This window comes from Carassius carassius, chromosome 6 (genome assembly GCF_963082965.1).
Source record: "Carassius carassius chromosome 6, fCarCar2.1, whole genome shotgun sequence".
In the NCBI taxonomy this organism is placed as follows: Eukaryota; Metazoa; Chordata; class Actinopteri; order Cypriniformes; family Cyprinidae; genus Carassius; species Carassius carassius.
This window is the reverse complement of record NC_081760.1, coordinates 14,965,009-14,980,762: the sequence shown is the minus strand read 5'-3', so window position 1 is coordinate 14,980,762 and position 15,754 is coordinate 14,965,009. Positions and strand designations below refer to the sequence as shown.

At 37.1% G+C, this 15,754-nt stretch overlaps 1 protein-coding gene across 1 annotated transcript in view; it reads left to right on the top strand.

Moving 5' to 3' along the window:
• LOC132142407 (prostaglandin F2 receptor negative regulator-like) overlaps positions 1-15,754 on the top strand; it is a 71,798-nt gene that overhangs the window by 25,800 nt on the left and 30,244 nt on the right. Inside the window, exon 4 of the mRNA XM_059552249.1 lies at positions 178-537. Within this exon, the coding sequence (XP_059408232.1) occupies positions 178-537 (360 nt within the window). The remainder of the gene's footprint in view (positions 1-177; positions 538-15,754) is intronic.

Below are 15,754 nucleotides of genomic sequence, written 5' to 3'. Positions count from 1 at the left end.
TATTTTTTTTTATGTGCTGTTGTAATTTTTCATTTTATTTTATTTATTTATATCTGTAAGTTTTTTTTATATTTAATTATTCTTTTTTGTTTTACTTCATTTTTAAGAAATGAATTAATGAAGTTCCATTTCTAATACTTCCATATTTTCCATTTCTCCTTCCCTTTAAATCATCAGCGAACTCCCTCATCGTTCAGGTTCAGAATGACACCACATTATCCACAGGAGAGACGCTGCTCCTCACCTGTTCGGTTTCTGCTGAAGCCTCTGTTGAACTGGAGGTGATGTGGCTGATGAATGCTACTCTTGTTCTGGCCCATCTGAGTCATGACGGCGTGATGACCAACACATCTGATGCCGTGGACATGAGACGATTGGGAAAGTGGGATTTCCAGATCAAGGTTCACGAAGTGGAGATGTCTGATGCGGGACTATATGCATGTAAAGTGAGTGCATGGGTTCAGCGGGATGGTGGACGTTGGTACCCGGTCGCGGAGAAGATTTCAGACCCCATACACATTCATGTTATAAAGCAAAGTAAGTATGTTGCTTATTTTTTATTGACAGTCCTTTTCATGTTTCTTAATAATTATTTATAATCTCATGACTCTTAACATAAACACTCTGTAGTGTCTCACGTTTTGTTAATTTGAGATAATGCCATCTGAAGCTCTTTACAGCTGCATATGAATGCATTCTGCTTCCCTCATCCATAACATATTAATTGAATGCAGATTATTTGGTATTTTCAATGGCATTAAAATCATAATATGACATTTGTATTAGTGCACTGAAAATATCTTTCAAGCTAGTCTTCCTTTAGAACAAGGCTATTCAAATCTTGCTCTGTATGGGCAGTGCACTGCAGAGTTTAGCTCCAACCCTAATCAAACACACCTGAGCCTGTTAATCAATGTCTTTGGGATCATTAGAAAATTACCACACCTGAGCCTGTTAATCAATGTTTTTGGGATCATTAGAAAATCACAGGTAGGTGGGTTTGATCAGGGTTGGAGCTAAACTCTGCAGTGCACTGGCCCTCCAGGGCAAGCTTTGAATAGCCCTGTTTTAGAAGATGATACTAGTGATGGCAAAATCGAGGCCTCGTGAACCAATGAAACAGTTGAACCAAATGTGCCATATTGTTTCGAGGCTTCGAATCAATCCGACACCCTTCTCAACGGTGACACCTAGTGGTCACTTGCAGGTGTTGATCTGAAACAACCTTGACGAGCCATTAAAAAAAATGTGTTGTTTTTTTATTATTATAATGTTCTAATATGTGAAGCTTGTAACCTATAGGCTCCTCACTGTGCATAATGTTATTTTGGTCATGAAAAATGAATATTAATAAAAGAAATCAAGCCACAATGTCTCACTTTTTTAGAGATTTTTATTCAAAAATATTAATTTATCTGCTGTGGAAGGACTTAGCCTACTTCTTTTTTTACAGATAATTTCTCCAGCCTTTGAAAAAATCCTCTCACAAGGGACACTTGTTGCTGGCATACAAAGATATTTTTTTGCAAGGACATACAAATGAGGAAAGATTACTGCTCTCTCTTTCCAGTAAGTTAGTGGATCATGAGTTCTGGGCAAATACGCATCGTTGATGTATTTTTTCACTTCCACTGTGGCATCAGCTGTAGCATTGTGTATCATCTTGGTTTGATAGATGCGAGTATCAAAAAGTTCCCATAAACTGTCCTGTGTTTCTACTGGTGTTGATGTTGATGGTGATGGTGATGATGATGATGATGGGTGTGATGTTGACATTTCTGGGTCTGAATAAAAATGAAAACAGCAATTAGTAACAAATCCTAAACTGACGGCATATATGAAGGATATATTATATTACATGATTCAGATTACATAACATAACACAGACTGAAACTGCTCACCAGGATTTGTGTTTGAACGCATCAGTGAAGCACACTCCAGTGTGATATGCTTTTCAGCTTCCTGGGCTTTGGCAGCATTTCCAAATGCCACATTTTTGAACCTTGGGTCCAGCAGTGTAGCCAGTGCCAAGACTCTAAAACTCTCATAACCTCCACATCTGGAGTGCAGACCTTCTTGCAGATGTGAGCCTATGAGCCAAAACAGGAGAAACACATATTTATAATAATGACAATAATATGACAGTTATGGCCAATCACATGGGTAGTATGGTCATTGTGGCCTACCTAATTGAACAGTTGATTCCTGCGTTGCATTTCCTTTTTTCTGTGCAAGCTTGTGCTGCAACATCCTGTACAGTGGTATAAGCTTTGAAGCAGACACTCTCTTTTCCTCTGACATCTCTGTTGTTGCGAGTTTGAATGGTTGCAGTATTGACAATGATTGTTCAATAATGTCATAATCAATACTTGTCAGGGGAGCAGTATCATTGTTTAAGTTGGAAAGTGCAGCAGCCACTGGTTCACGTTGGTCATACAAGCGCTGTAGCATGTCAAATGTGCTGTTCCATCTCGTGTCAACCTCCTGTATCAGTTTCAGAGTTGGTCTTCCCATCAAGCTCTGCATCTCCACAAGCTTGTCCTTTGCTTTGCAGCTGGATCTGAACAACCCCACTATCTTTCTGGCCTTCTGGCGTATTTCATTGATGACTGGGGTTTGATCTAGTGCCTTTTTCACAATCAAATTTAAAGTATGAGCAAAACATGGGACATGGCGAAGGTGGAGTAGCTGGGCACTTAGGATCATGTTAGATGCATTGTCAGTCACCATGCACTGAACTTTGGAGGTTATTCCCCACTCAGCCATTAGCAAGGCTTTAGACTCCATGAGATGCTGGGCTGTGTGGGTTTGGTAAAACCTCCTTACACCCAGTACAACAGTTGCCATTTTTGCCTCTGGTGTTATGTAATGGCAAGTCACACCAAGATATCCATCCATATTAATGGAGGACCACATGTCAGCTGTAAGGCTAACAAATTCGGCCTTTTGTAGGTCCTCCATTGTCTTCTCCTTGGCTTTGTTGTACTTTTCGCTGACCATTATTTTAAGCACCTTCCGGGATGGGAGGACATAGCTTGGATCAAGCTTGTTCACAAATGCCCTGAATCCCTCATCGTCCACGATGGTGAAGGGCTGCAGATCCTTCACCACCATGTTTATAAGAGCCTCATCCAATTCCCTCTGTCTGACTTTTAAAAGAGAAGACAAAACATACTTTCAGACAAATACATTGGAAAAATACAGCTTCAATTAGTGCACATCTATTAAAAGTATAGCCTACTGGTTCATTATTTGGAAACCTTCCAGTGTTTATAATCAGTGCTTTATATAACTTATAAACTTTATAAACAGTGTCCCAAAAGGTTGTAATTATATTTCAATTATAATTATATCCCAAACAATGCATACCTTGCTTAGATGGCCCAGCAGTGTCAGTAGAAGGCCTAGGTACAGGGGGAATGCCATCCTCTGCACCCTGCAAAATGGCAGGATGAGTGCTCCTCAAATGGCGCATCATGGATGATGTATTGTTGCAGTAGGCTAGCTGCCGATCACAATACACACATCTCACTTTATTTGGGGTTTCTAAATGGAAATGCTCCCACACCACAGATGTACGGCATCTCTTCTGGGGAGCTTCCATTTTATCTATCTATCCAAATCTATATCTATATATGAATCGATCTATGTATCTATAATCTATGTATCTATATATGTATCTATCTATAATATATGTATTTATATATGTATCTATAATCTATCTATATATGTATCTATCTATAATATATGTATTTATATATGTATCTGTAATCTATCTATATATGTATCTATTAATCTAGCTGTCTATATATATTTATATCTATGTATCTATTAATGTGTCACTATATGTATACTCTGTCTGTCTCTAGCCTCTCAGTCAATGTGTTGTGTAAATTTAAATGTAAGTCTAAATTGCCTATAACTAATCAAATCGCACTATGTCACTATATCACCAAAAATCCGCTATCTCAAAGTCAAACTCCTCTCACAAAAACCCACGAGGTCAAAATGCGTTTATTTCACTTTTATACAGATGTGCGATTGTGTGGTCTGTTCCCGACCGTTCCAATCAAACGCTGATTCGGCGGACCACACCTGATGAAACAATTAGTGAAACACTTCGAGGCTTCGTTTGGTCATAGTCACGTGACATGGGTGTTTCGAATCACGCTTCGGATCAGTGTTTCGACACATCTGCGCTTCGGGATCTCGCAGAGCTTCGGAACGACTGTTTCACTTCAGCCATCCTTAGATGATACACAGATCACGTTTTATCAGACTGTGGATGAGACATCTTTTAGTACAGGGGTGTCAAACTCAATTCCTAGAGGGCTGGAGCCCTGCACAGTTTAGACCCTAATTAAACACCTGATCCAACTAATCAAGTCCTTCAGGCTTATTTGAAAACTGCATGGTATGAGTGTTGGAGCAGAGTTGGAACAAAACTCTGCAGGGCTCCGGCCCTCCAGGAACTGAGTTCGACATCCCTGTTTTAGTATAATTTACGGCCGGATAATATAAAAAAAAAAAAATTCAGCTGCATATATCTTAATATATATCTAAATTACTTTTTTTTTTTTGGTAAATACATTTAAGGAACCATTTAATTACTGTTAGAAAGATATGTTAATATTAATTATTAAATAGATAAAATAAAAATAATCAAGGCATTTTTAAGCATTTTTTACTAAATGAACAAAAACAAAAATTATATTTAATAATTTTTCTTTGATTAAAAAGTATGGGGTCACTACTATTGTTTAAATTTAAGTTAATAATTTTATTCAACAAAGGTGCAAAAAAAACGATCAAAAGAGAGTCAAGATATTTATAATGTTACAGAAGATTTATTTTGCAAATAAATGCTGTTCTTTTGAACTTTCTATTCATCAAATAATCCTGAAAAATAAAACATATCACAGTTTTCACAAAAATATGAAGCAGCACAACTTTTTTCAACATTGATAATAATAATAAAATGTTTCATGAGCAGCAAACCAGCATATTAAAATTATTTCTGAAGGATCATGAGACACTGAAGACTGGCGTAAAATTCAGTTTTGATCACAGAAATAAATTACAATGAAAATATATTTCACAATTTTGCTGATTTTACTGGATTTTTATCAAATAAATGCAGCCTTGGTGAGCAGAAGAGACTTCTTTCAAAAACATCTTAACAGTAGTACATATGAAAACAATAAACAGACAAACTTGTCTGAATATATTTTATTTAAATGCTTCGAGTAAAAAAAAAAAATAAAAAAATAAAAAAAACCTGTGAACAATTTAGTGAAACTGCAAACTTTAAAGAATAAGTTTTAATAATTCACTCAAATGGACAGTTTGAAATGATTCATGGAAAAAATTGCCAGTAGAACTTTAAGGCAGAGACAGTATTTAAAAATCTCTCTCTTCCATTATGAAGTCTTTAAACTAAGTGAAATTTAGTTTAATACAATTAAAATTTAAATACAATTTTAATACAATACAATTAAAATTTAAATCATTCCCAATGTTTTATGTTGCCAGTTACATGATCACAAATATGTGTGAATATTCAGAATATCGCAAATGTAAAACCACAGATAAAATCAAGCATGCATGCTAAACTAAGCATGTTATTTTACTGTCACTACCAGACTGGTTAGTTCTTAACCCATCCGTCAATGTGTGCTGTCTAGAACTGAAAGTAGAAATGTTGCATTCATTAGTTTTGCAGTCTGTTTAGCTCTGTCGTGTTAATAACCGAGCTTCGGGCATGAGATGTGTGTGTTAGTGTCGTGTTTCTGAAGATTCACTCTGTCACCAGCTATTGGATGGCTGTGGGTGGTCATCCTAATGAAGGACTGTTGTCTATATTTACAGGCTAAAAGCCAGTTGCTCATGCTAAAAGTCAGCGTTAATCGTTTGGGATCTCGTTGTCAGCATGATTCACAGGGAAGAGCTTCAACCTGTTTTGTTAGGAACTACAAGGAGTAGTTCACTGTCAAAGGCAAACTCTGGTGCGGTTTACTCATCTCAGTTAGTTTGAAATGTGCAGGGTTTTGTTTTAGAGGATTGCGGAGCTCCAAAAATACAGAAAACAACATTAAATTTGTTAATACAAATTTCATACAATCAGTGCTTTGTTTGATTATGCACATTTGTTGAGGATTTGACAGAAATTGTAATCATTATTCACAAAAAAAAACAAAAAACATAAACCATCAACTATCACTCAATCTCTCACATACTTACACAATATTTTTAACCTGCATTAGTTGAATGTTATTATTGGTTTACAGTATCTCAGCGCCACCCTACTATGATCTACAGTCATGTCACTTAAAGTTAAAGAGAATCTTATGTTTTCAGATCTTTAAAAGAGCCGCTTTCATTTCTTTAGAACAGCCTTGAACGTTTTGTCTCTCATTCCTCACCCACGGTTCCAGGAAACAGGTCTCTTGCCGAAAAACACCTGACCTGTGCAACTGCTAATGTCTAAACTTGAGAATGTATTTTTGTGTGGTATACTGAAAAGTATTATTTTTCCCTCCTTTGTTTTCTCACTTCCTTTGCTTTGCATGCTATGTGACGCCTTTTAATCCAAATCAGTCTTAAAAGAAAAAGTAGGCGGCATGATCTTGCTGTCTTCTAAGATTAATATTTTCCCTCAAACTCTAAGGGTGCTTCACATCTACACTGTTTAAAAGTTATTAAATATTTGTATAAAAAAGTTTCTTATGCTCACCACAGGCTTATTAAAATGAACTAAAATTAAAGTATATACTTTAAGGTCATTAATAACTCACCCTTCATGTCGGTCCAAACCAGTAAGACCTCCATTTATCTTCGGAACACAGTTTAAGATATTTTAGATTTAGTCCGAGAGCTTTCAGTCCCTCCATTGAAGCTGTGTGTACGGTATACTGTCCATGTCCAGAAAGGTAAGAAAAACATCATCAAAGTAGTCCATGTGACATCAGAGGGTCAGTTAGAATTTGTTGAAGCATCAAAAATACATTTTGGTCTAAAAATAGCAAAAACTACGACTTTATTCAGCATTGTCTTCTCTTCCGTGTCTATTGTAAGACAGTTCAAAAAAAGGCAGTTTGTGATATCCGGTTCACGAACGAATCATACGATGTAACCGGATCTTTTTGAACCATTTCACCAAATCGAACTGAATCATTTTAAACGGTTCGCGTCTCCAATACGCATTAATCCACAAATGACTTAAGCTGTTACCTTTTTTAATGTGGCTGACACTCCCTCTGAGTTAAACAAACCAATATCCAATATCAATGATGTTTTTCTTACCTTTCTGGACATGGACAGTGTACCGTACACACAGTTTCAATGGAGGGACTGAGAGCTCTCGGACTAAATCTAAAATATCTTAAACTGTGTTCCAAAGATAAACGGGGTCTCACTGGTTTAGAACGACATGTGGGTGAGTCATTAATAACATAATTATGATTTTTCGATGAACTAACCCTTTAACTTCAGGTGCTAAAATAGAAAATAAACTAAATAAACTAATACATAAAAAATTATAAGGACTTTATAGACTTTTTTTTTTTTTAACCAAAAAATAAATAAATACAAATAAAACTACAAAACATAACAAAATGTATAAAAATTGTAAAAACTCTTAGTTAATTTTTTTAATAGAATACTGTAATGTTTATTATAAATAATTTATCCATACACTTCATAATTTTATTTTGTTTAATTAATGTACCCTAGTAATCTTTAATCAAAAATGTTAACCTCCCCACCCCCTCAAAACGACTCATCTTCTCTTCTGGTCATGAGCCATGGTGCAAGGGCGGATGTAGTGATGTGAGGACTAAACGCTGAGGGAAAAACTGAAGCTGATGCTTCACTTTATAGAAATCAATTCATTGACTAGTGCTGACGCAAGCCATGCACTACCCTTAAAACACTACCCTCAAAAAAGGGACCCTTAAATGAAAGGATATTAGCATATTACCAATAAATTACTAATATGACATTGCAAAATATTTTTATTTTTTTCTGAATATGACTTAAACTTAAACTGTTGGAAGACGCGCTCAGTCTCTCACTCTTTCTTTCTCTCTCTCGCACGGCTGTTAGGTATGTTTTGTGCTGTTGATCGTCCTCATCTTCCTCAATAAATAAAACATTTCTTCATGCTAGGGTGTCACCGGTGAATCCAGTGGAGAAAAATCCCCTAACTGCAAACTGGCATTCAGATCTGCCTCCATTTTGTTAGCAATGCCCCAAGTTCCAACGATCCAATAAATTCCCAAAGAAAGAAATGAACAATATTGAATGCTAGTGCTTTCTAAATGACCACATGGTGTAAAGCACTGAGAAATGTAGGGATTTGTATATAGAGTTTTGCAGTAACAGTTCACCAAATCGGACTCATGTGTTAAAGCAGGCAAATAGTGTTTATTGTTCCGCAACATGGGTGTGCTTTTTCAAAAATGGCATTATGGTTTTGAAATTTTAGTTCAAAAGCCTAGTTATACAATCGTGTGAAATATCCGTTCCTCGCGTTTGTATCACTATAAACAAACTCCTGCCAGCATCCGCAGAATGTCACTCTTGTTTATTTGTTTGCTCTTATAATTCATTCTCATCATTGAGCTCTTCCATACACGCTATCCAATTGACTTAAGTTCAGCTCCTTGGAGAAACACCGCTGTGTGTGCAGCACAATTATTGGTGCCTTATTTTAGCATTGTAAGATCAAAGTCTGCACCTGTGGTGTCTTGAGTTCTTGATGATGAAGTCATGTTGGAGGTGGTGCGTCTCTTCGTGGTTTTCTGATAAGTGCTGTACATAGTCTTGCGATGCTGGCATGTTGTAGTTTGCACCGTTATTAACCAGTTTTGAAGAACGGCATGTTTATTGTCATCTGCACAGTGCTCAATCAAAACAGTGAAGTGCACTAATACCATGCTGACATACTATATCGCCTGAACCCATGCCATATGCTCAGAGATCTTACGAAGGAACGCCGGCTGAATAGTTGGGGAAATAGCTGAAATCTCTGTCGAGAATTCAGTAGCTGTTTTTCATCTTGTCATGCACTGATGGATGATTTGTGCTGCTCAAAATCATTAGCGTTAATGATTTTAAGACCCGGTGAGCCCAGCAAACTAAAACCATGTTAATTCTATATCATCTCTAGTGTTTGGCCTGTTTGTTGTATAGTTGTGTACATACAGTTTATCATTAGTATTTTGGATTACAATTATATAGATAGATTTGTTTTATTTTGTTATTATTTTTATTGTGTAATGTACAGTCGTGGCCAAAAGTTTTGAGAATTACATAAATATTAGTTTTAAAAAAGTTTGCTGCTAAACTGCTTTTAGATCTTTGTTTCAGTTGTTTCTGTGATGTACTGAAATCTAATTACAAGCACTTCCTACGTTTCAAAGGCTTTTATCGACAATTACATGACATTTATGCAAAGAGTCAGTATTTGCAGTGTTGGCCCTTCCTTTTCAGGACCTTTGCAATTCGACTGGGCATGCTCTCAAGCAACTTCTGGGCCAAATCCTGACTGATAGCAACCCATTCTTTCATAATCACTTCTTGGAGTTTGTCAGAATTAGTGGGTTTTTGTTTGTCCACCCGCCTCTTGAGGATTGACCACAAGTTCTCAATGGGACTAAGATCTGGGGAGTTTCCAGGCTATGGACCCAAAATTTCAACATTTTGGTCCCCGAGCCACTTAGTTATCACTTTTGCCTTATGGCACGGTGCTCCATCGTGCTGGAAAATGCATTGTTCTTCACCAAACTGTTGTTGGATTGTTGGAAGAAGTTGCTGTCGGAGGGTGTTTTGGTACCATTCTTTATTCATGGCTGTGTTTTTGGGCAGAATTGTGAGCGAGCCCACTCCCTTGGATGAGAAGCAACCCCACACATGAATGGTGTCAGGATGCTTTACTGTTGGCATGACACAGGACTGATGGTAGCGCTCACCTTTCTTCTCCAGACAAGCCTTTTTCCAGATGCCCCAAACAATCAGAAAGGGGCTTCATCAGAGAATATGACTTTGCCCCAGTCCTCAGCAATCCATTCACTATACTTTCTGCAGAAGATCAATCTGTCCCTGATGTTTTTTTTTTGGAGAGAAATGGCTTCTTTGCTGCCCTTCTTGACACCAGGCCATCTTCCAAAAGTCTTGGCCTCACTGTGCGTGCAGATGCGCTCACACCTGCCTGCTGCCATTCCTGAGCAAGCTCTGCACTGGTGGCGCTCCGATCCCGCAGCTGAATCCTCTTTAGGAGATGATCCTGGCGCTTGCTGGACTTTCTTGGACGCCCTGAAGCATTCTTTACAAGAATTGAACCTCTTTCCTTGAAGTTCTTGATGATCCTATAAATTGTTGATTTAGGTGCAATCTTAGTAGCCACAATATCCTTGCCTGTGAAGCCATTTTTATGCAAAGCAATGATGGCTGCACGCGTTTCTTTGCAGGTCACCATGGTTAACAATGGAAGAACAATGATTTCAAGCATCACCCTCCTTTTAACATGTCAAGTCTGCCATTGTAACCCAATCATAACATTCTGGAGTATATGTAAATTGCTATTATAAAAACTTAAGCAGCAACTTTTCCAATTTCCAATATTTATGTAATTCTCAAAACTTTCCACGACTGTATATAATAAATATTTGCTTTTTTTTTTTTACTAATCTTGATGATTTATATATATAAATCATCATATATATATATAATTTTTTTTACAAATAAGTTTTATAAAAATATTCTAATTTCTAAAGAAAGTGCTTCTTTAGTAACTTTATTCTTATGAATAATATTATTATTATTAGTGAATCTTTTGACTTATTAAATTATTCACTTATCTATTTTATTCTGATTTTTAAATATATATTTTAATTAGGCTAGGTTTATTTATATAGCACATTTCATACACAATGGTAATTCAAAGTGTTTTACATAAAAGTAATTAAAATAATCATAAAAATCACAATAATAAAAGCAAGGAATTAAAATGTTAATTAAAAACAGTTTAAAACAGTTAAGAATAGAAAATGATGATACAGGATGGTGACTGGGTAGGAGCCCATAACAACTCTGCTGGTGATAAAGGGATGAACAAGTTTCTCCAATCTTGACTGGAAACCAAACATTTAATTATTGCCATGTTTTTGAGATGATAGTACGTATACTGATTTAGTTATTGCTTTGAAATAACTACTGAAACTAAGGTCTGACTCCAGAATCACACCAAGATTCCTGACTGGATTTTTAGTTGTTTAATCCCTAGAGACAACTTCATCTTTGTTTCCAAATGACTTCAGTTTTCTCTTTGTTTAACTGAAGATAGTTTTGGCACATCCAACTGTTAATTTCATCATTTCACGTTCTCACTATTTCACTATTTCATTATTTTAGAAAATTGTTATTCTCTCATATTACTTTATTGTTTCTTTTGCAAGTTTATTTTATTATGATAAAAAATAATTATATTATTATTATTATTATTATTATTGATACTTTCACATTTTATTAAATGTATATATATTTTAATCAGATTTCTAAATTTGTGTATTTTTATGAATTATTCTATTTAATTAGTAGGTTATTAATAATTCATATTCTATTATTATAATTAGTATTCTAATATGATTAAACTATGCATTATTATTATTATTATTATTATTATTACTTATATCCGGATTAATTGTTCTTTCTGATTTTTATAAAATAATTTAATTATATTTAATTATAATTTTAATTGTTTAAGTGATTTTAGTCAGTTCTGCTTGGTTCTGATTTTTCTAGTCAGTTCAGATTTCCAGTTATATTCTCATTTACTGTATAAAGTAATCTTTTATTATTTTCTATATTAGTATTAGTTTCTAGTGTCATTCAGCAGTATTGTTTTCCATTGGTAGCTAATCTCCAGTTAAGTGCTGATGTAAAAAAAAAAATAAAAAAAAATAAAAAAGAGTAGGATCGGGTGACCTGTAACCTAAATTTACCTTCCACTGCATTAGTCTCTCTGTATTTAATTAACAATTAAACCAAAGAGACGAGGACTAATCTGCCGCTACATCTGATAACATACAAGCACTGCAGCTCATTCTTTGGACAAGTGTACAGCAAACCAAAAGAATGAATGAGAGAATGAAATGGAGAGAAGAAGACAGAGGAAAAGAGATAATGTTGACTGAATTTGTGCAGTGGAGAGGCTCTTGTTTAAGGTGATTGACAGTCACTCTCTCGGCCCCTTATTCAGTTCCCAGGACACTCGGTTCCCGTCCATAGCGACGGCTTTAGAGTTCCTGTGGGACTCCTGTGGGACATTCATCTTGTCTGCTCTATTTGTCCGGGTAAAGAAACACTCTCGACCTGTTCTCGTCCTGTCTTTATTAATCAGTCTTTAACTAGCGCACTCTCTTGCTTGCTAAGCATCTGTTTCTCCTCACTCAAACCCAAAAAGTCACATAACCAAACTGCACCCAGAATAATGAAGATCTTTCACAGGAGGAACAAACTAAGTAACTAACTTCAAAAAGTAATTAGCTAACTGGGAAGTAGTCACCCCTCTTGAAAAAAAGAACCAATATTAAACCAGATCGAACCAATGTTATTTATATACGGTTATGTTTTATTATATTAATATTTATATTACCATTATATAAATGTTTATTAATATTTTTATTTATTTTTATATTTTATATTCTTATTTTATTGTTATAATTTCAATTTCAGTAAAATTTTAAGGTTATGGTTAAGTTTAAGGTTATGGTTAAGTATTTTAGTAATTCATTCATTTTTGGTAGTTTTTTATTATTATTATTATTATTATTATTATTATTATGTCTACTCATATAATTAAGTCTAATTATGTTTATATATTCAACTAGTTCACCTTCTGAGCTTTTCTGTATTTCCGTTGAGACGGCGATTTGAGAAGTTCAGGGAGACGTTCCACGAAGGTCCAAGTCTGAGCCCAAACAACATAGGGGTCCTGGCCTGTCTCGATCTGAGGTTCAAAGACGGGCACAGAAGGCTAGTGTCGTGCTCTTAACTTCTGCTTTTATCCTCCCCTTCCTAATTCCCCTGTAACCACCAGCTCTCCACCTGATCGAGGTAAGGTGTAAACCACTCGCATAACTGTCTCCTATGCTGGACCTATAATGTTTTTATGGTTCTATCGAAATATAGTTCTTTAAAAAAAAAAAAAAAAATAGCAACCACCTGACTGATGGTCCAGACTAAAAGGAGGCGCCCCTTGAGCGGGGCTCCAGCTCAGGAGGGTGGGTGAGTAAATGTAACCCTCTCTGTATATACTTATGTGCATTTAATTGCTGGTGGTTACGTGTCTACTAATAAACTCTGTGAGTTTCCTTTTGCAATGCTCAGTTACAGTGTTTACTAAACACTCGCCAGCACCAGCCATCCGGCTTCATGTTCCGGTATTAGACAGCTGAGATCACAGGTTTCTGAGGGAGCCTCCTTGATCATCAGGCCTGGCACAGCACTGCAGGGAATTTCATAGATGTCCGGCCAAGTCACCCCGAGGGGTCTCCTGGCCGCTTAGGGGTGCTGTCGCATCTAGCGGGAAGTGGAGGTGGCAGTTACAGAAGTCTTCTTGTATATGCTGCCTCAGGTGATGCTCCCCTCGCCCGAGGTTTGTAAAATTGAGCTTGCCTCTCCCATGAGATTCAGCGCCTCTGCGATGCTTAGGAACCTTTAAGTACACACGCTAAGCTTTGTGTACTGTCTCAAAACCACATGGTGGTCAGTGTGCACGTGAACACTTTGCGCACTTTCTAAAAATCCACAAGTGGTAAGTTTGCACGCAAGACTCTGCAAACTTTTTGAAATCTTGTACGATAAGGGTTACGCGCTCCGCTTCATTCCCTTTCTTGAGATGATTAGACCTTGGTTCCTTGGGCTCCATTCAGCCAGTGTGTATTTGTTTATAGCATCGTTTCCCTCAACATGAGGGGCTATTTGGGTGATTCTCGTGGTAACTTAGCAGCGCCCCCCTTTTTCCAAAAAAAGGGTCGCCTATGAGCGCGCTACTCTGAGCTTGGAGCTTTTTTTTCCCCAGAGCTTTTTTTGCGCGGTTGCTTCGTGCCCTTTCTTGAGTTGGTAAAAGCCCCGTTCATCTTGGGCGCCACTCCACCTATGTATCCTCGGATACCTATCTAAACAGGGTGTTGCTACTAGAGAACTGTCGAGACAGCTCTATCAGCAAGCTTATGCGTAAGCTAGCGGTAGCCCCTGTGTGACAGGCAAGACTTGGTAGAAATGCTAGGTTCTTAGCCGTATCCCTTTAAAGGAATCTTTTCTGATTCCAAGCCTTCAGCTCTACCCTGGGCCGAGGCCCTAGCAATTAAGTTGGGTTTGTAGCTTAGGCCTTTTAGCCATAAGGGGTACTGTCACAGACAGCCGTCTAACATCCCAGGGGCAACTCCCATGGAAATGGTAGAGTTGGTACTTAGTGCTCGCCATGATTCTGGCCTGCACTCCCCTCAGCATGGCGGCGTGGGTATACTGTTCCCCAAAGCGGCCCCTAGAGGACGCAGTTCGAAGTTCCCTCGAAAGGGAACTGTCTCAGGTTACGTATGTAACCATAGTTCCCTGAGTAGGGAACGAGACACTGCGTCCTCTAGCTCCCTGCCATGCTTCGGACGCAAGCTTCAGATGAAGAAGATAATGACGTGCTCTCCCGTTGTTTATTTATTGTCACGCCGGGAGTGACGTCGGAGGCTGTCGCCGGCCAAAAAGTTGGTGTTTTTTCAATGTATGCTTCAGACATGGGTCACGACGAGGTGTTCCCCAAAGCGGCCCCTAGAGGACGCAGTGTCTCGTTCCCTACTCAGGGAACTATGGTTACATACGTAACCTGAGACAGTTTTTCCTCTCTCAATCAGTTTAAATTGGTTATTGCTGACTTGTTATTAATATCTTAGTTATTTCTTCTAAGCAGCAGTAATCAAATGGAGATACTTACATTTATCTCAATAATGTCTCAAACTGTGCTGACCACAACAACAAATTCTTCAATCAAAAGTCAAAGATCTTAATATGAACTTGAGGACAATTCTCATGAAATCCTCTCTAGAGCAGTGTGTCTTATTTTGATCTATATTTTTGGTTTCCATCATTAAAAGTAAATATAGAAAATATAGCTTACATTGGTAACCAGCATTAAGACAATTTTAATGGGTCATTTTAAGTTTGATTGCCAGCTGAAATAGGTTATCTGCTCTTTTAAAGACAGTTCACCCAAAAATGAAAATTAACTCACCCTCCACTATATGTTTAATTTTCTTCGGCTGAACACAGAAACTTTTAAATAATGTTTTGGTAACACTTTAACATAAGGTTCCATAGTTAATGTTAGTTCTATCATGACACCTCTCTGGAGATTTTAGCATGGTAATGGATATGACAATGTTAAAGGGGTCATATGATTCAATTTTTCCTTTCTCTTTGGAGTGTTACAAGCTCTTGGTGCATAAAGAAGACCTGTAAAGTTGCAAAGACTAAAGTCTCAAATCCAAAGAGATATTCTTTATAAAAGTTATTTGTCCTTGTCCACTGCCCCCTAAAACGTCTCGTTTAAAGATTTGCATAATGCTGCCCAGATGTTTCCGCAAAGGTAGAAGGCGTACATTTTGTGTGTTTCATTGTGAAAGCGAAACTACTTTGTTTGGCCTTCCAAAAGAGCACGATATCCGCTTCGTCATGCCTAGAGCTGATCCGCAACCACCGG